The 25,881-nt window shown below is 33.6% G+C and overlaps 3 protein-coding genes across 8 annotated transcripts; all 3 read left to right on the plus strand.

Annotated features, from left to right (window-relative positions):
- The first annotated feature begins 643 nt into the window (after positions 1–643).
- On the plus strand, positions 644–5,074 carry LOC115234501 (interaptin-like). The gene is made up of 2 exons (XM_029805635.1): positions 644–4,673; positions 4,974–5,074. Exons 1-2 carry the CDS (start codon positions 644–646, stop codon positions 5,072–5,074), a joined length of 4,131 nt encoding a protein of 1,376 aa, XP_029661495.1.
- A 4,267-nt stretch (positions 5,075–9,341) lies between these two features.
- On the plus strand, positions 9,342–17,869 carry LOC115234232 (importin-5). Its single transcript, XM_029805092.1, has 14 exons — positions 9,342–9,494; positions 10,753–10,902; positions 11,011–11,237; positions 11,320–11,416; positions 11,731–12,296; positions 12,722–12,830; positions 13,201–13,500; positions 13,611–13,793; positions 13,868–13,994; positions 14,144–14,509; positions 14,602–14,855; positions 14,930–15,450; positions 15,532–15,751; positions 15,832–17,869. The coding sequence occupies exons 1-14, from the start codon at positions 9,345–9,347 to the stop codon at positions 15,919–15,921; spliced, it is 3,360 nt and encodes a 1,119-aa protein (XP_029660952.1). The 5' UTR covers positions 9,342–9,344; the 3' UTR covers positions 15,922–17,869.
- A 1,419-nt stretch (positions 17,870–19,288) lies between these two features.
- LOC115234233 (choline-phosphate cytidylyltransferase A-like) lies at positions 19,289–25,549 on the plus strand. 6 transcript variants are annotated; one of them, XM_029805094.1, is made up of 10 exons: positions 20,557–20,851; positions 22,062–22,187; positions 22,733–22,886; positions 23,767–23,875; positions 23,967–24,083; positions 24,286–24,437; positions 24,556–24,777; positions 24,944–25,111; positions 25,195–25,316; positions 25,397–25,502. In XM_029805094.1, the coding sequence occupies exons 3-10, from the start codon at positions 22,776–22,778 to the stop codon at positions 25,500–25,502; spliced, it is 1,107 nt and encodes a 368-aa protein (XP_029660954.1). In that variant the 5' UTR covers positions 20,557–20,851; positions 22,062–22,187; positions 22,733–22,775. The 6 variants fall into 6 exon arrangements, with proteins under 6 accessions (XP_029660959.1, XP_029660954.1, XP_029660955.1 ...); XM_029805099.1 differs by lacking the exons at positions 20,557–20,851; positions 22,062–22,187 and adding an exon at positions 19,289–19,577; XM_029805095.1 differs by lacking the exon at positions 22,062–22,187 and having other exon boundaries at positions 20,562–20,851.
- Positions 25,550–25,881: the final 332 nt, after the last annotated feature.

Here is a 25,881-nt window from a genome sequence, read left to right on the forward strand (position 1 = left end):
TGCTCGTGCAAAATCATCATTTTATTAATCGAATTGGCGTAACGAAACAACGAACCGGGGTTGTCACAAGATGTATTATAAATATAAATATTAATTGTACAAATGACATGCTGCCACGTGACTCGTTGTCACATTCTGACAAATTTTGAAACAGATTGAAGATATCTCTATTTGTATTTTTCTGTCATCATACCTATGTAAAAATCGATTTCTTACCTTCGGATGCATTCGGTCTGATTCGTTCCTTCTCTCACGGCATTTCAATATACCTACATACAAAAATTGTCAAGTATTAGTATTTCAAATATTGACAAAACGTTTATAGAAGATTTCAAAGTTTCTGTAATAAAGTTCGCATACACGTTATAATGAAAAATACTTATCGATATTTATACCAACGACAATCACGATGCTTATATTAAATTTATAGACAATACTAACAATGTTAACCTCAACAAAATTAATTAATATTATTCCAATAAAAACTAATATATAAAGGTAATTGCCTAAATTTAATAAACATATATTTCAAAAATTTTAAGTTTTGAAAACTTTTTCATCTGGTATTAATGTTCAGCAAAATTATACGCTTATTATGTTATGTTACATGTTACATAATCCCGGAAAAATTTAAGAAGCGACAATGAGTGACGGATATTTCGACGATTACTTGCCAGTGATCGCGATTGACATCGCCATCGAAGAGAAGACAAGAATCGCCAAGATGGCTGTTGCAACTTTGCATAAACTCCACAACATGATGCGGCAGATGAAGGGTTGGCGGGACGATAGCGCAAAACTGAAGAGCAATATCTGGCGAATGAAAATGGCTTTGCGCGAGGATGGCAAGAATGAAAACGATAATCAGCAAATCGACCCTTTGATCGTACATCAGAGGGCAGAGATTATCCGTTTGGAGCAAGCGAACGACACTCTAGAGAACGAGGTAACGAGTCTGAAAGACACTCTGATGAAAGCTGAAGAGGATATCGCGCGTGTCGCCGTCTGCGAGATAAGCGATAAGATCGCTAGGATCGAAGACGCGTTCTCGAACGAGAAGGAACGTTTGAACGACGAAATTCTGCGCCTGAGGAAGCAACTAAAGGAAGCCGAAAAGGGCGAAACGAGCGTCAAGCTGAACGAGTTCGAGAGAGGCGATCGAACGATAGAAGCGGTATTCGCGAATGCGATTAGCAAGATCGTCGAGACGGTCGTCGGTCTCTCGGAGGAGCTCGTGAACGTTAGCGGGAATCTGTATCGGTTTAAGACAAAAAATAGAAACTTGCATCTCAAGCTGGACAAATTGAAAGCTATGCTAAGGTTGAGATGCGGTGGCAACGCGGAATATTGCAAGAGAATCGGCGAATTGAATAATCTTGCGGAACAATTGATGGGAGAAATTGGCCGGTTGAAAGTTATTCGCGAGAACGCGAACTGCGGCGAAAGTTCGGACGCCACGGATATTCCAGGCGTTGTTAGACACGTGGAACGTTTGATGAACGACTTGAGGAACAATCTGAGGAGCGATTGCGAGGCGATCATAGCCGCTGGCGATCCAGATTGTTTGAAATACATGAAGAAAGTGGTTAATCTAAAAGTAAATCTAAAAGTGTTGTCCGTAGAACTTAGACGATCGAACGTGCCGATACATAAACGATCGTTCGAAAATGTTCAGTATAAGAAATATTTAGAAACAGCTTCATCATTAAATGATTTCTTAGAAGAAATAGATATCGAGATTGGAAAATTAAGAATAAATCCGATGGACAAACATTGCAGAATCGGTGGCATTAGCGGCTCGCAATATATGACAAAAGTCGTAGAACTTGAAAATTTTGTTAAAAAATCTGCTGCGTTAACCGCGATTATAAAACAGAGTCCGTTAGAAATTATAAACACTAATGGAAAAATAATGGAGGAACTGGAAGACTTGATTGATCGATTGTGCTGCAAAATAAAAGATCTCGAAATTCTCGATGATCGCGCGAGTTTATGCGAAAGAATCGTACACCTTGAAACTTTAATCATGGATCTGAAATTGGAACTGGTGGAGAGAAGCGAGCGTATAAATGCGCTGAACGATGAATATGTAAGCGTTAAATTATCATTAGAGAGAAATTGTAAGAAATACGAGAGGATCATCAATGACATACGCGACGAAAACAAAAGTCTTCGAGAAGATATAAAGAGTAAGAAACAAGAAATATTAGAATTGTCACGTGAACGCGAACATTCCGAGCAGCGCGTCGCGGAAATGCAACTGATGAAGGTTGAAATTGACGAGGTAAGAAAAAAATTGCAGGGCCTTTGCGATGACAAAGAGGCGCTATTAAGGGAAACAGAAGAGATGCGTAATATTCTCCGAGAAAAAGACAAGGAAATTGAGGATATTATTATTCAACGGAATGCGCTGAAAGGGGTCCTTGGGGCCGAGGTGGAAGACCTGAAGATGAAACTTGGGATCGCTTCCGACGAAAATGTAAAATTGAGAAGTATAATTGAGGGACTTGGGAAACAGGAGAAACGCGAGGGACTGGACAAATTGAAAAGTTCCGTAGAGGAGAGCGACGGTGAGAACCAAGACAATGGCGAATATTCGCGAGAGCGTGCGCGAAACCTCAGGGATGAATTAGAGCGCTTGAAAGCCGAGTCAAATGAGTCTGAAATAAGCCTGAACGGGGCGAACGAGCGAATCGGCTATCTGAAATGCGCGCTGGATAAAGCAGTCGACGACAGAGCGAAACTGGAGGATGAAATTTCTGATTTAAAGTCTAATGAGCAATCGTTGACGTATCGATTGAACGTCCAGACAAGCGCCGACAAGGAAACATTGGGAGAATTCGATAAAGCGATGGCGGAGAACAAAGCGTTAGGGAGTAAAGTCAAACAGCTTCAGAACGAGAAAGAACAACTTGAAGCAAAGTTGTCGAAGTTAAGATTCGAAAAAGGATTACTAGATAAGTTGATGGCCGATGCCAATAACAAGTCCGCCGCGTTGCAGGATCAAGCTAACAAATTTAAGTCTGAGCGTAACGGCCTGCGGGAGAAGATAAGCGAACACGAAACTGCCGCGGAGAATTTAAAGTTCGAGTTGAAGAAGGCACGAGAGGATCTCGAAGACACGGCTGTTAAAACGGCGCAACTGCGATCGGAGAACTCGAGGATCGTCGGCGATTTGGATGCGCTGTCTGTCCGAACTACCGAGACCGAGGACCGCGTACGAGTGCTGTTGACAGAAAAGAACGAGCTGGCGACGCGTATTAACGAGCTCGATGATGAGAATGTCGCCCTGCGAGAGCGCTTGAATAAGGCGAAAGCGGAGAATGAATATTTTTCCGTGGAATTGAATAAATTAAGAGTCGAAAATGATAAAACGAAGGCGAGGAATGTTCTCCTGCAGGTTACCTGCGACGAGAGGGAGAAGGATAACGACGAACTGACGAGAGAAAGGAATGACGCGAGGGAGAGGCTTAATCAAATTGATAATGAGTACAGAATACTCGGTAATCAATTGAGAATCCAGCAAACAAAGTATGAGGCACTGCGATTTGCCGCAGCTGCGTTATATCACGAAAATAACGATCGCAAGAGTCACTTAAATGAGATCGATATGCTATATCCGTTTGCAATGGACTACGAACGAGGATTCGTGGATGCTCATAACAAGATTAAATACAGACAGGATCACTCGGATGCCACGCGTACAAACATAAAGATCGAAACTGGCGAACGGAGGCACAGCGAAACAGAACTCAAAGTAAAATCTGATACATACACGAGCCATGATGACAAAGTAAAGATCAAAGACAAGCCCAATGGTGAACTAAAGAGGCTGAGAACCGAGAATAAGGCTTTGAAATTGGAGCGGACAAATTTGAGATCCGAAAACTCCGAGATTACGATGGAATTGGCTCGCACAAAAGACGAATACGAGAGTCCGCTAGCATGGCCGAAAGGATCTAACAATGAAGAAATTATCGATTCTATCTTGAGGAAATTTGACATGGTAAATATCTGGTATAGAAAAAAGATAAGCAATTATTTCCGTTATTTCGACGATCCAAAGATGTTCGACGATAAAGAAAGGTCTATTATCGATCAGCTCGAAATCGAGAATAGAGCGCTGAAGATGAAAGTAGATATTCTACGTGATAGTCTCAACTTCAGCTTGATGAACGGCGAGAAAACGAAGACTGACTTTAGTAGAGCTACGGAGGAGATCCAGGCTTTGAAACTCGAGCTGATGAATCTAAGGGACGAGAAAGCAGCGTTGAGGTCACGGCTCGAGATGTTTAAGAAAGAATTAAACGCATTAAAATCCGAGAAGATGGCTTTAAAGGATGAGCTCGCTGCTTCGAGAAAGTCGAACTTCGATCTTAGACTCAAAGTGAACGGCTTACTAAATGTTAACGAAAAGTTAAAGGAGACAAATGTAGGATTAGAGGGTCGTCTGCGAGACACATTGAGAGAAATGAATGAGCACACCGCAGTGTTGGTAGAACCGGAGAAAAGCTCAAGAAATAATTTTGAAAGCACATTAAATGATGATCTAAAAAAGTATAACTTTCCGAAAAGAAATTCACGTACAATCAATCGATTCGACTGTGCTTTCTCCAAGAATCCTGGATTACAATCCGTCGAAGAAAACCTACGACATATAGAAGGACAAAAATAAAGTTAAATCCTGAAATTGATAGATACATGATATATCTACTGAATTTTGCACATATAATTTATTGAATTTTATCCGCATTATTATAATTTACATCATAAAATTATGATAATTAATCAAAAAAAAACAAGTTTGATCGTGAAATTACTTGTACCTCAGAATAAAAATATACAGTTTGTAACGTGTTAGATTAAAGGATGTGTAAGTACAGTTTTATTAACGCTCTGATAACTTGTCATGCTTTGAATACCTTTGTATACTTTATTTACTCCTTTACTTGATGATAAAGGTTTTACGTAAAATGTCGTAAACGACAGTTCTTCTAAAATTCATAAAGGTAACTCGTATTCTCTTAGCAAGCACCAAAGAATCATTTTAAGAGCAACTGACAAAACCTCCTGAAAGCGCGCAGCTACTTAATCTTCAGCGCTTTTAGGACGACGAGTAGTTAAAGCCAAACAGGACAATGACAACAGCGGCGTGACGACGATAAGGACGAAGTGCGGTGTCGGTGAAGCGCGTAATAATGCATTTTAATCGCGTGCGCACGTCGAGCCATTATCGCATACTCTACGACCACGGCATCACGTTGAAAATTCTCATCTGAGATTATTTCAGCAAAAAGCTGAAGCTCGCTCTGCGGCATAGTTGCTCTGCTCATCTATCATTCCCCTAGACTGCCAGAGTGCAATGTGGCACGTTGCAAATAAGTGCGGATAGTCCTCGAACATTCCTGCAACCGTATCTATCTTTTTTATACCTCTCGGTCTTTAACTTCCAATTTTGATCTCTATGAGAGAGAGAGAGAGAGAGAGAGAGAAGTGCTATAATTAGATTACAATTAAATATTTAAGAAGAAAAACAACGCTTCTTTTTTTATTGAATTGGCGAAACACATCGACCTTAGACGCCAAGAGAAATAAATAATAATTAACGTATCGTAATCAATTTTCGAAATATCGCCACAAAAATCAATAGGTCGCTATCTTGATGATATTTAATTTTATCACAATATTTAAACTTATTTCGCAATAATTATATTTGTTCATATTCTTTTTTAACGAGTTTGTCTATAAACACTGTTATATTTGTCACGAGAGAGAGAGAGAGAGAGAGAGAAGTGCTATAATTAGATTGCAATTAAATATTTAAGAAGAAAAACAACGCTTCTTTTTTTATTGAATTGGCGAAACACATCGACCTTAGACGCCAAGAGAAATAAATAATAATTAACGTATCGTAATCAATTTTCGAAATATCGCCACAAAAATCAATAGGTCGCTATCTTGATGATATTTAATTTTATCACAATATTTAAACTTATTTCGCAATAATTATATTTGTTCATATTCTTTTTTAACGAGTTTGTCTATAAACACTGTTATATTTGTCACGTAAGCTGTGTGTATGCATATGGTTTCTATTCAAACTCAAATGCTGAAATTTCATCGCAAGAGTTGAATATTCTATGGCATCCTTTGAAGCATCCCTGGTGTCTACTGTGGTTACTCAAAAGTGCTCTCGTACGTAAAATATCATATCATTGCTTTTTGTGGATTCTTTCGTTAAATTATTCCTTTCGTATCCAATAAAAATTTCACGTCGCGTATTTGCTTGAATGGTACAAGAAATAAAATAATAAATTTCAGTATATTGCGCTTATATATTCGGCTGTTAAATTTTCATCAAATTATATTGCTCGAATAGATTGAATTTCTTCACTTATACAATTACAATAGCCTGTTCCTTGTTCGTATTTCGTCATTTCTCTACCATTTTTTGCTCCTTCTACTAATTCTTTTTTTGTCTAATAATCATCTTACTCTATTACAATTAATAAGCAACGAGTTACCAATACATTTATTCATGCAAAGCATCACTAATTAGCAAAGATCGCGATGACTGCGCCTGCCATTATACATATATGTGTAATAATAATAATAATAATATACGGGATATTTTTTAAAAGACAGGAGTTTTGTTTAAGAAATAATATATAGAATAATCACTGACTGTTGCAAAATAAAACCGATTATTATCTAGTTTAAATTGATCAATATTCTCGAAATTATTACATAAAGAAAGATATGATAATCGTGTATGTGCAATCGTGATAGTTTTATGGTTCCCACGTGTTATCTTTTATTTTTACGATGCGCACGAGATAAAAGAGCACTCGTACTCGATATGGAAACGTGTTCAGAAGTATATTTTGTAATATCTTTCGTGATAAATCAGTAACAGTGGACGTCACACATGCGTAAAACCATTGAATTGTCGTAACAACAGATGTTACAACGAGTGCTTCTTTGTTTTGTGACTCCGCACGCGAGATACACATCGATGCAAATTTTTCTGCTCGCGATTCCACGTTATCGCAGATTAAATATATTCGGAAAGATATTATGTATACATATGCATGCATTATATATACATATATGTATACATTATGTATGCATATAATTATCATCATATAAGTGATCTCAAATGAAGAGATGTCTTTCCCACTCTGTTAACGCGAAATTAATCCAACTAATTGCCAAATATGTATACAAAAATTTTAATTCAAATGCTTATTTCATGCTAGACGTCCATTATTAGCGCATCAATATAACTTCACAATTGAAAAAAAAAAGATCGTTTCTTCATGCAAATAATGCAATAATAAATTAATACTCACTATATCATACTATAGCTTGCAAATACAATTCGATACCAAAGATATCGCGAAACACATAAATAGAAAATAATCTCGTTCATCTTTTTTATCTTGATATAACGTATATGATATATGTTTCCAATTTTTAATTACAACATTATTCATGATCAAATAAAAGCGTTTATTATATAATGTCTCATTTTATCCAATGAGACACCAGCATTTAATGGACATTTTAAAATAATTATTCCATAATTTAGATATCAAAATATTCCTAAACATCGCCATTAGAAGATATGTTTTACATAGAATCAAATAGCTATATCTGTTAGATATAACTATATGATAAATTGTATTATTTCGCTAATCCAATTTAAAAAATATATATGTATTTTTAATTAAAACTTTTCAGTATTTTTCATTATTTTTATTTATATAGAAAATAAAGAAAATAATACTGTTACTATATGTATATAATTTTATATCTTATCACATATTTATATACTTTTGTTTTGAACTGAACGTACTTATAAAGTAGCTCTTGAATTCAAGTACTTGATAAAGTACCTAATCTAATAAAAATTAAGAACTGCAAAATTAATTTTTTTTTTTTATATTAAGTAAAAAAAATGACATCTTATTTTCTATCGATGCACAGTTTCCTGTGGTAAAAGTAGTTTATAAAATAGATACTTTTTAATATCTCTAATTCAATTTTGAAATAAAAGAAAAGACATCTTGGCAATTCATCAAAATCTTTACGTAAAAAAAAGAAGTTTTTCTCAGAATTTATCACACAAGTCTCAGAGAATGTGAGTTTCGCTCTTCTAATGCTCCTCAATTGGCGTATCTCTGAAATTATTTTCATTATAATCATGCTTCGTAACACGTAGATACACAATGAGCAGATCGTTGCAAATAAAGCGCAACGCGTCGAGTTGCACAGTCAGATTGCGTTTCGCAAACGCGGTCCACGTGCTGGTCCACAATTAAACAGACTTTAATTGTGGAAAATCACTGTAATCACGAAACGCGCTAGCGTAAGCTCGTTTTTTTTCCCACCCTAATATCATCCCCGATGTCAACGAAAGCAGCTAGTAAATTAAGGCTGAAAGAAAGAGAGAGAGTAATTTTGCACAAATATATATATAATTGTGTATCAATTATGTAATATTTATAATAAAAGACTATAGGTACATCAGATTCAAATATCAATTAATTTACATCGAACGCATAATTTTGATTGTAATTTATGAGCAAAGGTATTAAATTCAATGCTGTGATATAATATATACATAAAATGTTGAATTATCTTTGACATATTGAAAACATAAAGTATCTAATTTGTTATAGTTATAATTATAATATATAAAAATGTGTGTGAATTTTACAAATATAAAAATATATTTCACACCTACTTTTATATCAAACTAAATAATATAAAAAATAACAGAAACTTGAAAATATTTTTAGTAATTAAATATATATACTTGAGGTCTGTCAGACCGCAAGTGGAAAACCTAACTTAATATATACCTATAAATCTTATTAACTGATTTATATATAAATTTCATTTTATAAATACAAATATAAATTTAAAATATAGATTTAAAAATAATATAAACTTTTTTTTTATTTAAATCAAAAATAACGTTTATCAAATCAAAAATAGAAAAAATTACATCTCACATTAATTAAAGTTAACGAAAGTTAAATGAAGCCTGAAACTATATCAATCTCGAGATGTATTTAACAGCACATTTTTATATACAAACTCTATACAAACTTCTGAAGAGAAATCTGAGAGCGACAATCTCGACGTGAAAGGACGTAAAAATTTCTTTGTCCTGATTTGATCAATCAAACGCTACTCTACCGACAAGTAAATTATCGAACGCAATCTTGATACTGCACATCTAGTGAACTTTCCATAAAGTCTAATTTCCAAACGATAAAGAGTCAGCAATGTTGGCAACATTGCGATCAGTAGAAACATTTCCGCGCCTCGCGTCAATGTTGGCAACACCAAATGACGATCTCGACTCGGACAAGTGTGCGCTTGACTTCATTCGTTCGGCGACAATGGCGGCAGACCTCGATCAGTTTCAACAGCTTTTAAATACACTCCTCAGCACAGATAACGATGCCCGGACGCAGGCGGAGGTATGTAAAACATTGGCGTGTCTCGTGGCTGTGCACAACAGACATCGATCGCGTCGCCAGGAACGCGAGTATACTCGCAGCGTGCGTTGCGGCACATTCAGTGGCGAGCACGTTGCCGACGTGTTGTCAGAACTCGCATGTGGGTGCTGTAACGGCACGGCTAGCGTGATACGCGACCCTTCGATCGGTTCGTCGGTCAACCGCGCCGCGTCGATCCGAGGAAAATTCATCGCGAAACAACCTGAAGGATTTCGACTCGCTGACAAGTATATCCGCGCGCGATCGGCCGAGAAATCCAAAATGGTGTCTTGCATGCGAGTAGCGCGCGCGCGTGTGCTATCCGTCATCGGTCCCGCGTGTTCCGGTAAGCGTGTTCGCCGACAATGGATGTCGCGGATATCGGGCGGATATGCTCAGCGAGTTCGATTACGCGGAGCGTCTGCGTGACAATTCGTACGTTAAAAATACCGTGTTACATGTTCGCGCATCTCGCGTGATTCACTAGCGAGTCGCACGCGATTCCGCGTGTTTCATTTCGCTTTCCCGCCTACGCAGGATTCCCGCGATTTCCGGCGATCGTTTCCCCGAAGTAAGTCCTAGCATTGCTCGTTGCGATCTATCTGACACAGATGATCGAGGAGTCGTAACTTTGATTCGCTTGATTCTGATTTTATATCGTTACTCGCGAGATATCTTCTATATACATACACGTTTTACCTTGACTCATGGCTTGATCACGTGTCAAGCATTCACCGAATATTCATATATGCGCGCTGATATAGTATGCACTTGGCGTAAAATGAGTCAGATTCAGCTTTGGTAAATTTAATTTTGGAGCGAGCTTTCATTTTAGTGTCTACAGATATATTCGCACACATACATGCATTACATATATTTTTTATTTTTATATGTACATGTAACATGTAATATATATGAAATAACAGGACAGAGACACCTGTTTTTGATATAACATTCTTCTGATATATTTATATAATTTTTGATATTGTTATAAGTGATGCTATTTTAAAATTTCTTATGATATACTTCTGTAAAATTTGATTCATAAAAAACAAAATGTATAAAAATTTTGTAATGTTTTTAATTCATCAAGAAATAAATGCTATATATTTTTCAAAACAACTTTAAAGAAAGAGATATTGTTTGAATAAAAAGCCATTTATTACTACATGTTCTTATTCTTTGCTGATACAAGAGAGTTTTAGTTATCAATATTTTTAAATGAAAAATTATTATTTAGGAGGCGTACGGTAATCTTCCAGTGGAAAGCAAGGTGACATTTCTTTTAACTACTATTTGCAATGGCACACTTGCTGAAGATATGCGGTCTATGGCTGCAGTATTGTTGCGTCGACTATTTGCCTCAGAATTCATGGATTTCTATCCTAAGGTAGATATTATTACTTTATCTTTTTCTAATGTTTTGTTATTAAAATATTCTTTTGTTAAAATACATTTTTTTAATCTTGAATTATTAATTGATATATAATTATTTCAGATTCCACCAGAAGCGCAAGTTCAATTGAAGGAACAAATTTTATTATCAGTTCAAAATGAACAGACAGATGCTATACGACGTAAAGTCTGTGAAGTTGCGGCCGAAATTGCCAGGAGTTTAATAGATGAAGATGGCAATAATCAATGGCCAGAATTTCTTCAGTTCCTATTTCAATGTGCAAACAGTCCATTGCCAGCGTTAAAAGAAAGTGCACTCCGCATGTTTACGTAAGTTTCCTTTAAATCCATTTTACAAAATAAATGGTATATTTATTAAGAAAGTAAAAAAAATTATATTGTATATATATAGATCCGTCCCAGGCGTATTTGGAAACCAACAAGCAAATTATCTTGATCTTATAAAACAAATGTTACAGCAGTCTATTCTAGATGCGACAAATTATGAGGTAACATGCAATTTACATGTTTTATTTGTTCTATCGGAAGAATAGATACACGAGTTTTTACAAGATAAGATTACTCGTCACTTAATCCTTCCAAAAAAAAAAAATTGGTAAAAAATGCCTTCTGATGACTGTAATTTGTGAAGTATTAATTTATAGACAGATACGGGGCATACACTTTCTATGAAATAAAAATTTATATATATATTAATCTAAAGAAAAATAAAAAAAATCTTAAAATTATCAGATAGTTTTTTTTATAATTAAGAAGAGTAATTATAATAGCTGCAATTTTTTTTGTGTGATTTTACCCACAGGTCAGATTTCAAGCAGTAAGAGCAATTGGAGCATTTATAACATTACATGATAAAGAAGATAATATACACAAGCATTTCTCAGAACTAGTTCCAGCACTAGTACAAGTAACCGCTCAATCTATAGAAAAGCAAGATGATGATGCTCTTTTAAAAGTGTTGATAGATCTTGCTGAAACCACGCCAAAATTCCTCAGGGGGCAATTGGATAATATTATGCAAATGTGTATGAATGTATTCTCCAATGAAGACATGCCTGACAATTGGAGGCAATTGGCACTAGAAGTTTTGGTAACTTTGGCAGAAACTGCACCAGCTATGGTACGGAAAGTTGGTGGAAAATATATCGCATCTTTAGTACCATTGGTACTGGAGATGATGACTGATTTAGATGAAGATGAAAAGTGGAGTTTTTCCGATGAAATCATCGAAGAAGATAACGATAGTAATAATGTAGTTGCTGAAAGTGCATTAGATAGATTGGCATGTGGTTTGGGAGGAAAAACGATGTTACCACAGATTGTGCAAAACATCCCTACCATGTTAAATAATACTGATTGGAAGTACAGGTGAATATTATATAAAATCTTTATTATTTTATTTAATTACTATAATTATATTATATTCAATATCTAATATTGTGTATAGAATATGTAAATAAATATATAAAATGTCACAGAAAAGTCAGCAATGCATATATTTATATAAGTAATTGTGTTACATCTGTGATAGAATAATCAACGAGATGGTTCTCTTTTCTAGCTGCCGTTTTGGTAGTTAGTATTTGAGATACTCGTAGATGTTCAAAAAAAAGAGTTGGCAGTTATATGTGTGTGTGTCTATGATTGCTATAGTTTTGAAACATACAATTCTTTTAATATTTGTTAAAACAAATTTTATTTTATGAAATTTCTTTATTTTTTTAGTTTTATTGCACATATATAAATCATAAAATTTAAAGAAAATGAGAAAATTTGTATTTTTTATTATTTAGGCATGCAGCACTTATGGCTATTTCAGCTATTGGTGAAGGATGCCATAAACAAATGGAATGTCTTTTACCACAAATAATGGAAGGTGTTATACAATATCTGCAGGATCCAGTAAGTATAACAAATGTATTTCACAATTCTACCTGATAATATTCACAAACTGCTAGTTTGAAATTATCTGTTTCTGCATCATATCCCATTTATATAATTTATTAGAATAAGCCATAAATCGAGTCAGCAGTCATATTCTTTGTTTGAATATGATGGCGTTACATTTGTGGCAAATTAAACAAAGGAGACAAATTCTTGCTGTATTATCGTTTTGGTAATATAGATCCCAAGATGGATCCTTTGTAGTTCCTGAGAGTTGATTGTTTACTATTAAGCAGTCATAGTTTTGGAACATACATAATTTCTATTGAAAATTTTTTTTATATAAATGCAAGAATCTTTGGAAATACAGAGCAATATTATTTTCTAGCATCCTCGTGTAAGATACGCTGCCTGCAACGCAGTAGGTCAAATGTCCACAGATTTTTCGCCTATATTTGAAAAGAAATTTCATGATAAAGTTATTCCTGGATTATTGATGGTATTAGACGATAATGCAAACCCCAGAGTTCAAGCTCATGCTGGTGCAGCTCTAGTAAACTTTAGTGAAGACTGTCCAAAAAATATTCTAACACCCTATCTGGATGCCATAATGGCTAAACTCGAATCAATATTGACTGCTAAGTTTCATGAATTAGTTGAAAAGGGAACTAAACTTGTGCTCGAACAAGTAAGTTGGATAAATCATAAAATATAATATAAATAGTATTTATAATAATTTTATAAAGAAGTAGAATTTTTTTGCAAATCTATAAATTTTTGCTGTTTTTTCATGTATAGGTTGTCACAACAATTGCTTCTGTTGCTGATACTTGCGAAGAACAGTTCGTAACGTATTATGATAGGCTAATGCCTTGTTTGAAGTATATCATACAAAATGCTAATCAACAGGAACATAAAATGTTACGGGGCAAGACCATTGAATGTGTTAGCCTTATAGGTCTAGCTGTTGGTCCGGAAAAGGTAATTAATTGTTTTAATTTCTTGTTTAATTTTATAAAAAAAAGCTTGTCAATTATATTGTTGAATCTCAACAGTTTATTGCGGACGCTAGTGAAGTTATGGATATGTTACTAAAAACGCATTCAGAAGGTGATCTTCCAGACGATGATCCGCAAACCAGTTATCTTATATCTGCTTGGGCCAGAATTTGTAAAATTCTTGGTAAGATATTATATATAATTCTAAATATATGACAAGTTTTGTTTATATACTGCAAGAACTTTTGATAACTGATTTTTACAATTACTAATTACGATATAATTACAATCATTTTTTATTACAATTTCTTAAAACCGCTTATATTTTTTTAGGAAAACAATTCGAACAGTACCTACCACTGGTAATGGGACCTGTATTACGAACAGCTGCTATGAAACCTGAGGTTGCATTGTTGGACAATGAAGACATGGAAGGCATTGAGAGTGATCTTGATTGGCAATTTGTTCAATTAGGAGAGCAACAAAACTTTGGTATTAAAACAGCTGGTTTGGAAGATAAGGCTTCAGCATGCGAAATGTTGGTTTGTTATGCGCGAGAATTGAAAGATGGTTTCGCGGATTATGCCGAGGAAGTAGTACGATTAATGGTGCCGATGTTGAAATTTTATTTCCACGACGGTGTCAGAACTGCAGCTGCGGCAAGTTTGCCGTATCTCCTTGATTGTGCTAAAATAAAAGGTTAGATAATATTTCTACTAAAGAAATAGTTATGTACATTAATTATACATATATAAAATAACAATAATATATATGTTAACGTTTTTACACAGGTCCACAATATTTAGAAGGCATGTGGGCATACATCTGTCCGGATTTGTTGAAATCTATCGATACAGAACCGGAATCTGAAGTATTGTTGGAACTATTGTCCTCCTTAGCAAAATGTATCGAAACACTGGGCGCAGGTTGTTTAAGCGCACCGCATATGACTGAACTTTTACGGCTTATAGATAAATTACTTAATGAACACTTTGAAAGAGCAGTTGCTAGATTAGAAAAACGAAAAGACGAAGATTATGACGAGGTATTAACAAAACTCAAATACATATAGAACTTTTTAGGAATCTTTCTATATATTAATATTCTATTTATATTTAGGTCGTTGAAGAACAACTTGCTGATGAAGACAATGAGGACATATATACCCTCAGCAAAATCGCTGATATTTTACATGCCTTATTTACAACTTATAAGTCTTCATTTTTCCCATACTTTGATCAAATATGCGGACATTTTGTAAAATTATTGAGCCCCGAAAGATCATGGTCAGATCATCAATGGGCCTTGTGTGTCTTTGACGATGTAATAGAATTCGGAGGACCCGAGTGTGCAAAATATCAAGATATCTTTCTGCGACCTATGATTCAATACATTTCTGATAAATCTGCAGAAGTTAGGCAAGCAGCAGCTTACGGTTGTGGAGTTTTAGGTCAATTTGGTGGAGAAGGATTTGCACAAGCATGTGCAGAAGCTTTACCAAAACTAATGGAAGTTATCAGCGATCCTGAATCTAGATCGCCGGAGAATGTAAACCCTACTGAAAATGCTATTTCGGCAGTAACTAAAATTCTTAAATATAATAATAAAGCAATCAACGTTGATGAAATTCTTCCACATTGGTGAGTTTTCATATTTAAAGCACAATTCGTTATATTTAATAAATACAATTAAACTTTACTAAACGCTTCTTTTTATGGTAGGCTAACTTGGCTGCCAGTTGTTGAAGATGAAGATGAAGCACCTCATGTTTATGGATACTTGTGTGATTTGATCGAAGCAAATCATACAGTAGTTTTAGGAACAAATAATGCGCATTTGCCTCGACTTATAAGTTTCTTTGCTGAAGCATTGTTCAGAGAAGCTGTGCCTACCGACCATCCTGTTATGTCAAGAATTCTTAGTATTGTTAGAGAAATACAGGTGAGCATATACGAAATATTTCTTATGTTTATATTTATTGTTATAGTCTTCAAAAATAAAATTATTTTATTTTCTTCTAGAACAATGAGACGATATTCCAGGCGACCATAATGCAATTAACAACAGATCAGCAACAAGCACTTCACGAGGCACTTAGCACATTAAGTTGAATTTTTAACATCATAACAAAGTAAAAAAATAATATTAAATGCCCGCGTTAATTAATCTCCCGGGGAAAAATCAGAGATTTTAGGTAATTAGAGTATACCTATAAACCATTCGCTCCAGCCTAGCTATACATACATGCAAATATATTTAAGTGTTTCATATATTATTATCCACATGTAACTTGTTGAGCATATAATTCTGAATTTATTATCAGATTCAATATTATCAGTTTTCTATTGTCAAGGATTGTTGCAAAACATTTAAAGTAAAATTTGTGTTTAATATTGTTTCATTTATGGTGCTATTGTAAATGAAAATAAGTCAAAAGAAATTTTATTAACTCTGAATGAATTCACATTGACAGAATTTGGAGAAATGTAGTTTATATATTCCTAAAAGGTTTTAAACTTAATATTTGTTTACGTAATGTATATACATTTACCCTTTTTCTTTTTTCCTTTTTTTTTTTTTTTTTTTTTTTTTTTTTTTTGAATGAATAATACATTATTGAAAAATTTACGAATGATGACATCGACTTAGCTGAACTTTCAAGCGATAATGTTCTCCGCCATTGAGAGCCGAATGATGCTAAATTAAAAAACGGAAAAAATGGCTTTGTAAAAAATTGCATAGTGCAGTGTACACATAGCTTTGTTATGTGAGCATATCGTTAAGAAATTACAATTTTGTCACTGTGATCTTTCACATTATATCTATAGTCTCGATTTATCGTTTGTTTTGGCAAAGCTATAAAATAGAACTTAAAATGGAACCTCATTGTAGCCATGAAGCAAATGCGTGACATTGTGATTTAGATATTTTTATTATTAAATTTAGATGCAGTAACTGTTATTTAATAATATCGCTAATATTGCAATGTTGAGGTCTATGTATACGAATGCCTTTTGAATGAAACGTAATGAAACTTTTAGAACTTTTAGATACACTTTTAGATTCATTATAAATTTGTGACATATAATGGATACATCTCTTTTATAGAGTTACATAAGAGATGTATATATTTAAACACCGTAAATTATTTTTCTTGTAATTTTACAGCTAATTTTTATTGAGTTATACTTAGCTGTAATTTTACAATATGTTTGTCATATATCTAATGTTATTCGAGAATAAAAAAGAATAATGAAACATATTATGCATAGTTGATCAAATTCATATAAAATTGACAGTTTCTATACATTACGTTTCCTTCAATTGATATATTACAATGAGAATCAAGAATATTAATGTTAAATGAAAATAACTGAGTGAAATGATTTGTTTAAACAACCCGTTATTGCTATTTATTTATGTGTACTCTGATACACTTGCAATTATATTAAAATTTCACTGATGGAAAAATTAACTATAGTGAAGCTTTTTGTGGCTACTTTCAACATAAAAGCTCCAAATAGACTTTTTTTTACTATGGTGTTTAGAGGAGTAAAAATGAAGAATAAACATTTATTTGTACATACAACATCAAAGTATATAAATATCGAACAAGTATAAAAAAATTGAATTACTCGATTGTAAGTATCCTTGATAAATGGCAGACACTGCCTCGACAATTATTTCACGAAAAATCAACACCACAATCTTGTAAGATGCACACATACTTATTGCATATGATAGCAAATATAAAATCAATGTTGGACTATTTACGCAATACGTATCTGTGAGAGAGAAGTATAAAATTCAGTACGAAAGAAAAAATTATAAACCTTACAATTATATAGAGATTATTTTAAAGTTATTATTAATTAAAATAAATCTCAGCTTTGTAATTCATTGTTTTGCTCTTCGCACCTACGACATACATATTAATATAATTTTAATAAATTATATATAATCCCCCTAGTATATATTATAATGATCATATATTTCTAAAAATGTATATTTAATCAAATTTTTGCAAAAGTTATTAAGCCATAAATAGTCATAAGTTAATTTCCTTGTCATGATTTTGACTTCTATTTTATACCACAGCAACTATCTAAAATTTAATACAAGGCTAGACGATTATTATTCTATGAACAGCTTCTGCTATAAAAATTGATGTGTGTGATAAAACAAAACAAAAGAAATACTTATTATTATTCGTCGGGAATTTATAAGCGTATAACTCTGCAGCTGAAATGAAATTATTAAAAATATTACGTTTATTAATTATTACTTTATCAGCATTACAAAAGATAAAATATGTAGATATCCTATACAATATTTAAAGCAAAAACAGAAAGAACTATATAATGATTGCAAAGTATTATATATCAACATATTGTAAATATGTTTATTTATAGTATTCATATTTTGCTGTTTCATTTATATGACTAATTCATGTTTCAAATATTGCATCAAGTGTGATAGGTCAATGTTGAGAGTACGAAAATATTGGCCATTCAGTCGCTTGATATCAAGTATTTTATATAATATTGATTAATCCTATCCATTGATTTATAATTAGGCAGAATAGTCGAGAAATAATTATAATCAATTTCATCTACATGCGTCAAAAATAAGTATTAAATCTCTATAGAGAAAAATTTTTTCTCTCTTCTCTTTTTCAATTTCAAACAGTAAGAGCTCAGAAATATTTAGTGCTGAAAAGTTATAATATCGATATAAATATGTCTTAAAAAGTATAAAATCGTTTTATATATATATATATATGCCTAATATATATTGTGATGTAATTATGATATATTCAATGGCAACCTGTTGTAAAATGAAAACATGCTACAAAGTAATGGAGCAAACCTAATTGAAGAGTCATTTACCCAACGGTATTATGCATTTCGCATATATATAAAGCGAAGTACATACTATTCTTACAAGCATTTTCTGTGTAGCTATATATATATTAATAAGATATGGTACATAATCATCTATACCTCTCGCTTTTTATAAATTTTTAATTTTATTATAGTGTGCAGTTTAAAGTAAAAAGAAATGTGGATTATTATTAACAGATATATTACAAATGGGGCAATCTTTAACATCCGATAAGAAAATTATTTCCAGCTGTGACATGTTGACACATGTGTGCAATTTGCATAAAATTATCGTATCTATATATGTCTTATCACGTAAACATCCGTGATTATATCGGACTGTACTAGGTCAATGTCGGAAATCGCAAATTAGCGACAAGTAATCGCCCCGAGTGTGAAAAACAACGGAAAGAATTCCTTCGCGAATATTTCTTTGTCATCTTTTTTTGCAAGCTACTCTCTACATATACGCGCCCCTATATATGTATGTACGCATATGAACAGATGTACGCGCCGGTATGCGGAATGCAGCCGGCACACATGACGCCGGCGATCATCCGATATTACGTCATCGTCACCCTGTCGCGATGAAGCGCTCGCGACCGCGCATTAAGACGCGTATGTCAGTACACCGTGTCGCGTGGACACGAACGTCAAACGTAGCAGTATATCGAAAAATTACGCATTCGATTCGATCGATGCATTGGGATTTATTGATCCAACGCGTGAGTCGGGAATCCCGCGTTATCACGCGTTATTTTCAATCTTTTCGCGAGTCTTGAAATTATATCGACACACCCCGCCGCTAGACCACGTTGCGGCGCCCGGCAAATTTCGAAGAGTGACTTGTGTTTGTGTATGCACGCGCGCGGCTGTTCGATACGGTAAGAATTCACAGCTACGTTTTACTCCGAATTCCGTTTGACAGTTTGACTCAAGTATCGAAAATAGAGTACCTACTATCGTGGAAAGAATTCGTGAATTTATATAGTACGTAATTGTTGTCGATATCGCTCTCGTATGTCACATTTGAGAGTGACACATGACACGAAATGATTAATGCAAATACCGATGTGAGAAATATAATTTTTCTCGAGTGATATATGAAAAGTTATAATATCGATATAAATATGTCTTAAAAAGTATAAAATCGTTTTATATATATATATATATGCCTAATATATATTGTGATGTAATTATGATATATTCAATGGCAACCTGTTGTAAAATGAAAACATGCTACAAAGTAATGGAGCAAACCTAATTGAAGAGTCATTTACCCAACGGTATTATGCATTTCGCATATATATAAAGCGAAGTACATACTATTCTTACAAGCATTTTCTGTGTAGCTATATATATATTAATAAGATATGGTACATAATCATCTATACCTCTCGCTTTTTATAAATTTTTAATTTTATTATAGTGTGCAGTTTAAAGTAAAAAGAAATGTGGATTATTATTAACAGATATATTACAAATGGGGCAATCTTTAACATCCGATAAGAAAATTATTTCCAGCTGTGACATGTTGACACATGTGTGCAATTTGCATAAAATTATCGTATCTATATATGTCTTATCACGTAAACATCCGTGATTATATCGGACTGTACTAGGTCAATGTCGGAAATCGCAAATTAGCGACAAGTAATCGCCCCGAGTGTGAAAAACAACGGAAAGAATTCCTTCGCGAATATTTCTTTGTCATCTTTTTTTGCAAGCTACTCTCTACATATACGCGCCCCTATATATGTATGTACGCATATGAACAGATGTACGCGCCGGTATGCGGAATGCAGCCGGCACACATGACGCCGGCGATCATCCGATATTACGTCATCGTCACCCTGTCGCGATGAAGCGCTCGCGACCGCGCATTAAGACGCGTATGTCAGTACACCGTGTCGCGTGGACACGAACGTCAAACGTAGCAGTATATCGAAAAATTACGCATTCGATTCGATCGATGCATTGGGATTTATTGATCCAACGCGTGAGTCGGGAATCCCGCGTTATCACGCGTTATTTTCAATCTTTTCGCGAGTCTTGAAATTATATCGACACACCCCGCCGCTAGACCACGTTGCGGCGCCCGGCAAATTTCGAAGAGTGACTTGTGTTTGTGTATGCACGCGCGCGGCTGTTCGATACGGTAAGAATTCACAGCTACGTTTTACTCCGAATTCCGTTTGACAGTTTGACTCAAGTATCGAAAATAGAGTACCTACTATCGTGGAAAGAATTCGTGAATTTATATAGTACGTAATTGTTGTCGATATCGCTCTCGTATGTCACATTTGAGAGTGACACATGACACGAAATGATTAATGCAAATACCGATGTGAGAAATATAATTTTTCTCGAGTGATATATCATCACTTGTTAGTATAATATTTTAGCACATATAGACATCACATGTGGAACACGAATTATTGCGTTTCGCAAAATTAACTTTTTGTCCGTGAAGTAGTCAATGACTCGATGTTAATTAAAACGGAACATTATATATTCGAATTGTCATCGTCAGCAGCGATCGAACCTTGACATACCATATACATTCGTAACGGTAAATGCATTGTAAATGAGAAAACGGAGAAAAAAGCGGAAGGAAGAGCGCCAATACGTTGATCTTACACGGTCGAGCGATCGTAAAAGTCATGTGACGCATAAAATCGAGCGTTGCACCATTTTCTCGGAGAAACTTCACAAATTTTTGAAAACACGTTTCGAGAGATTTCATTTTTTATAGGGAGAATAATCTCATTACACGAATTTCATGCAAAATATATATATATATATATATATACATATGTTTGGTCTAAATATACACGTGTAAATAAACATTTCAAATTTATACGAAGAGAAAACGACCAATCACGCATTTAATATATAAAATGCAACAACATGACATTTCTCGTATTAAAAACGTGATTGGTCAGCTTCTCATATGTTTTATGCGGCTAATGCAAATTCGCCTAAATAATCTTAACATTCGAACAGGTTTTAGATCTATTCTTTGTTGTGCACTGTAAGGATTACATTCCCTGCACTCAAATTGAAATAGATCTATAATTAAGTAAAGGTTAGAGAGAGAGAGAAAAAAAAGGAGAAATGAATTATTGTAGTACGGAAGGTGCAGTTGACAAAGAATTGACCTATCGTGGCGGGCGTCTGCTAGGTCAGCTGTTTGCATAGCGTGGTTGTGTGGCCATAAACGCTGTCGAAGTAAAACTCCCTCGCATGTTGCGTCACGTTGCATTTAACGCCCAGTTTTTTTTTAAGTCACATTACGAAATCCGTTACGATTTTGATCTTTGTTCGCCTAACTCTACGAAACGACCGTGCGCTATATTCGGTATTAGGGTCTGAGGAAAAATTCAACGCTACTGAGAATCGTACCCGTTTTCGGCCCAGCTGTTTCTCGTCGCTTTTCTCGCACGAGGAGGAACGTCGCGAATCGCGACCAACAGATTCGATCGCCCGTGACCGTAAGTGCTAAAAAATTTCACCAACAACGATTCTCGCATTGCACGTATCGACGAACGGCGAATTTCGTTTGTCACACGATTTTTACGGTGTAAAATTTCCTTGGACGAAACAATGACGGCACACGGCACGTCGCCGGACGTGCGTGGCACGCGACTCGCGGACGCGGCGTCGTGTGACGTCGACCGTTAGATCACGAATTTCGATCTTTAAAGCTTATCTCCCAACGCAAAAGGATTATGCCGTCGTGGGTTATACGTTACCTCTCTATCCGCGATAGTGTAATTACGGTTACAATTCGTTTTTCTTCCCAAATATATGGATGTTAATATATACTTATCAGTATAATTTTGTTTCTGTAAACGCAAATATGTGACACCACTAACTCAGAATACTAGTAGCAATTAAAATTCAATCATATTATTCAATCATAATATACTTGTCATTTATGTAACATATTGATAGTCACAAGACATAGATGTCCTTTTTTTATCTCATCATCAGAATAATACTGCATAATTTGATGGTGACATCCATACATTTACAGTTAAACGAAAGCTGTATGGCAACAGCATTGCAAAAGTAAGAAAATGTCCAGGAAGCGTCCCAGAGAAGAAACTATGCTGACTGCTGTATCCCATCAGAACAATGTTAATGGAGAAAGTGCGTCCTGCTCGAGGGAAGAGTCTCCTGTTCATGCTGTAAGTATTAATTTATGTCATTAGCACAAGCAAATAAACAATAGAGTCACAGTATCGTTACATCTGATCTAAAAACATACCATTGTAAAATTACAAAATGAATTATATATATTTATATTTATATTTATAAATTCCTCATATTAAATCTACTGATATCATCAATGTTATTCATAAGAGACACAATTGTCTAAAATTGTCTACTGTGAAGATAACATAATATTGCTCTTTAACTGATAATAACCTGGCGTGATGCCAGATTGGCATATCTAATACGATAAAAGCTTGGAAATACTTTAGCACTCCAACAGTTTTGTTCAGTATCTAAAAGTGAAGTCATGACATATTGAATACAATTTAACATTTATTTAAAAACTTACCTTCTACAATTTTATCTAAAAAGCTAAATGCAATTGTATAACTACTGTTTTTAATTAAACATCAAGTATTTTATGTGTTTTTAATATAAAAGTTAATTATAATATTTAACATAGAGCTAACATAAAATATAAGTTTTATGTTCATTATAAATATCAATTAATCAAATTGTCAAATTGTAAAGAATTGTTAAAAGCAATGACTTGGGGTTCTAAACAGAATTGTACTGAAAATAACAGTGCAAATTTATTGTTTATAAAAAATTGTAATCAAGTTTCCATATATCATGAAAAATTTCAAGTAAGTTTTACTTTCTTTATCCCTTTTTTATATAATATATTAAAATAAGAATATATGATATATTATTATACAATTGAGTAAATTGAAATGAGATAATGTTAAACACAATCTATAATTAAATACACAAACTCAAGAGAGAATTTTTTCCTCTTAACTTTATATTTGTGTGCAAAATATCAACAATTTAATTTCTTATTTATTCTAGTCTATTTGTAAAGAAGCACCTTTCAGCGATGAGTTAGAGGCTATTATAGAAAGGAATGCATGTGATTACAACACAAGAATTACCTTAAAACAAGCAAGGAGTGGTAAAGGTGTATATTTCAAAGATGTCCTTGTTAATAATATTAAATATCATGGACTATTTTTTTTTTATTTCTATGTGTTATCTAATTTCTTTTTCAGTTCCTAGAAAAATTAGAGTTTATGCCGATGGTATTTATGATCTTTTCCATCAAGGACATGCACGGCAACTTTTACAAGCAAAGAATATTTTTCCAAATGTTTATCTTATTGTTGGAGGTAATTATGCAAAACTATTTTAAAAAATTGATTTTTCTATGTACTATTTACTATGTACTATTTTTCTATGTACGATTCTACTATTTACATGTTATAAATCATTTATTGTAATTATATTATAATTTATTACTTTACTTATATTTCTAAATTATGATAATCCTACAAATATTTATAGTATATCGAACATAATTATTTATTATAGTGTGTAATGATGAATTGACACATAGCAAAAAAGGGAGAACTGTAATGACAGATATGGAAAGATATGATGCTGTTAGACATTGTAGATATGTAGATGAAGTTGTCCGAGATGCACCCTGGGAACTCGATGATGAGTTTCTTAAAAAACACAAGGTACAGTCATCAAAGAATAATTCATGTTTTTATATTTCAAAATCTATTTAGTAAAATACTACACATTTTACAATTATTTTATAAAAAAATTAAATGTTGAATGAATATTATATTACAGATTGATTTTGTTGCTCATGATGATATACCATACATGACAGATGATGTATCAGACGTTTATGCTAATCTAAAAACTAAAGACATGTTTGTAGCTACACAGAGAACAGAAGGCGTTTCCACTTCGGATATAGTTGCAAGAATAGTCAAAGATTATGATATATATGTTAGAAGAAATCTTGCACGAGGTTATAGTGCAAAGGAACTTAATGTTTCTTATCTCAATGTAAGTTTCTGTTAATTGTTGCATAATGATATCTATATGTCATATTCAAATTGTTAGATGCAAAGAGATATCGCAATCATATAAATTGAAAAAGAAAAATACAATATAATCACAAAAGAGTTATTATAACAAATCAAATATAGTTATAATAAAAAAAACTTTACAGGAGAAAAAGTTTCGCCTACAAAACAAATTGAATGAGATGAAAGATAAAGGAAAAAGAGTAATGGAAAATATTGGTGAGAAACGAATCGATATGATAAGTAAATGGGAAGAGAAATCTCGGGAATTTATCGATACGTTTCTTTTGCTATTTGGAAGAGAAGGCAGATTGGTATATATACATATAGATATATATGTACACATAATATACATATATGTATATTGTATAGATATATCAAAAGTTTTCATTTGTAGTCAACAATTTGGAACGAAAGTAAAGGCCGTTTGATGCAAGCATTGTCTCCACCAGCAAGCCCAAAAAGGGATGGCAGTCCAAATAGCAGTACCAGCAGTCATAATGATGAAGATCAGACAAGGTACATTTTTGAATATATATTAGAAAGTTCATATATATCTCTATGATACTAAACTATTTTATACATCTTATATTATATAGTCCACCACCAAACAAGACAGGACGCTATGAGTTTTCACATCAAAACAATCATTATTTAAGCGATGATTATAGCGATGATGAAGAGGAAAATTTACACTCTAAATGATAATTGATTACATTAAAGAAGCATATATATTCTTTTTGACCAAACTATCGTGCAATTTTTATTTATTACCTGGAAAATTTAGATGTATTTTCATACAATTGCATGAATTGCTGATACAGAGTGTAATGCTATGCTTGATGAATTTTGTATGATATGAGCTGATATTATGTATTAAACATATTGTCTATTGTGATGTGAAAGTTTAATGTGATCTTGCAAATTTTATTATTTACATCATAATATATACATGATGGCTTAGATGATACATGTAGACTGTTTAAAATAATGTAATATTCAATGTTTTTTTATTGTTATTTCAGAGACACTTTTGCACTCAGTTCCTATATTCTTTAATGCAAATGCAATCGTTATTTATACC

Source organism: Formica exsecta, unplaced genomic scaffold (genome assembly GCF_003651465.1).
Source record: "Formica exsecta isolate Colony F162 unplaced genomic scaffold, ASM365146v1 scaffold2, whole genome shotgun sequence".
Lineage (NCBI taxonomy): Eukaryota > Metazoa > Arthropoda > Insecta > Hymenoptera > Formicidae > Formica > Formica exsecta.

What these genes read in the sequence shown, in the direction of transcription:
- LOC115234501 (XM_029805635.1), top strand. Translation starts at nt 644, where the DNA reads ATGAGTGACGGATATTTCGACGATTACTTGCCAGTGATCGCGATTGAC. An exon ending in ACATATAGAAGGACAAAAAT is followed by an intron (nt 4,674 to 4,973) that starts AAAGTTAAATCC and finishes GTTTTACGTAAA; the next exon opens with ATGTCGTAAACGACAGTTCT.
- LOC115234232 (XM_029805092.1), top strand. Translation starts at nt 9,345, where the DNA reads ATGTTGGCAACACCAAATGACGATCTCGACTCGGACAAGTGTGCGCTT. An exon ending in AGTGCACTCCGCATGTTTAC is followed by an intron (nt 11,238 to 11,319) that starts GTAAGTTTCCTT and finishes GTATATATATAG; the next exon opens with ATCCGTCCCAGGCGTATTTG. An exon ending in CAGAATTTGTAAAATTCTTG is followed by an intron (nt 13,995 to 14,143) that starts GTAAGATATTAT and finishes ATATTTTTTTAG; the next exon opens with GAAAACAATTCGAACAGTAC.
- LOC115234233 (XM_029805099.1), top strand. Translation starts at nt 22,776, where the DNA reads ATGTCCAGGAAGCGTCCCAGAGAAGAAACTATGCTGACTGCTGTATCC. An exon ending in ACAAGCAAGGAGTGGTAAAG is followed by an intron (nt 23,876 to 23,966) that starts GTGTATATTTCA and finishes TTTCTTTTTCAG; the next exon opens with TTCCTAGAAAAATTAGAGTT. An exon ending in TGTTTATCTTATTGTTGGAG is followed by an intron (nt 24,084 to 24,285) that starts GTAATTATGCAA and finishes TATTTATTATAG; the next exon opens with TGTGTAATGATGAATTGACA.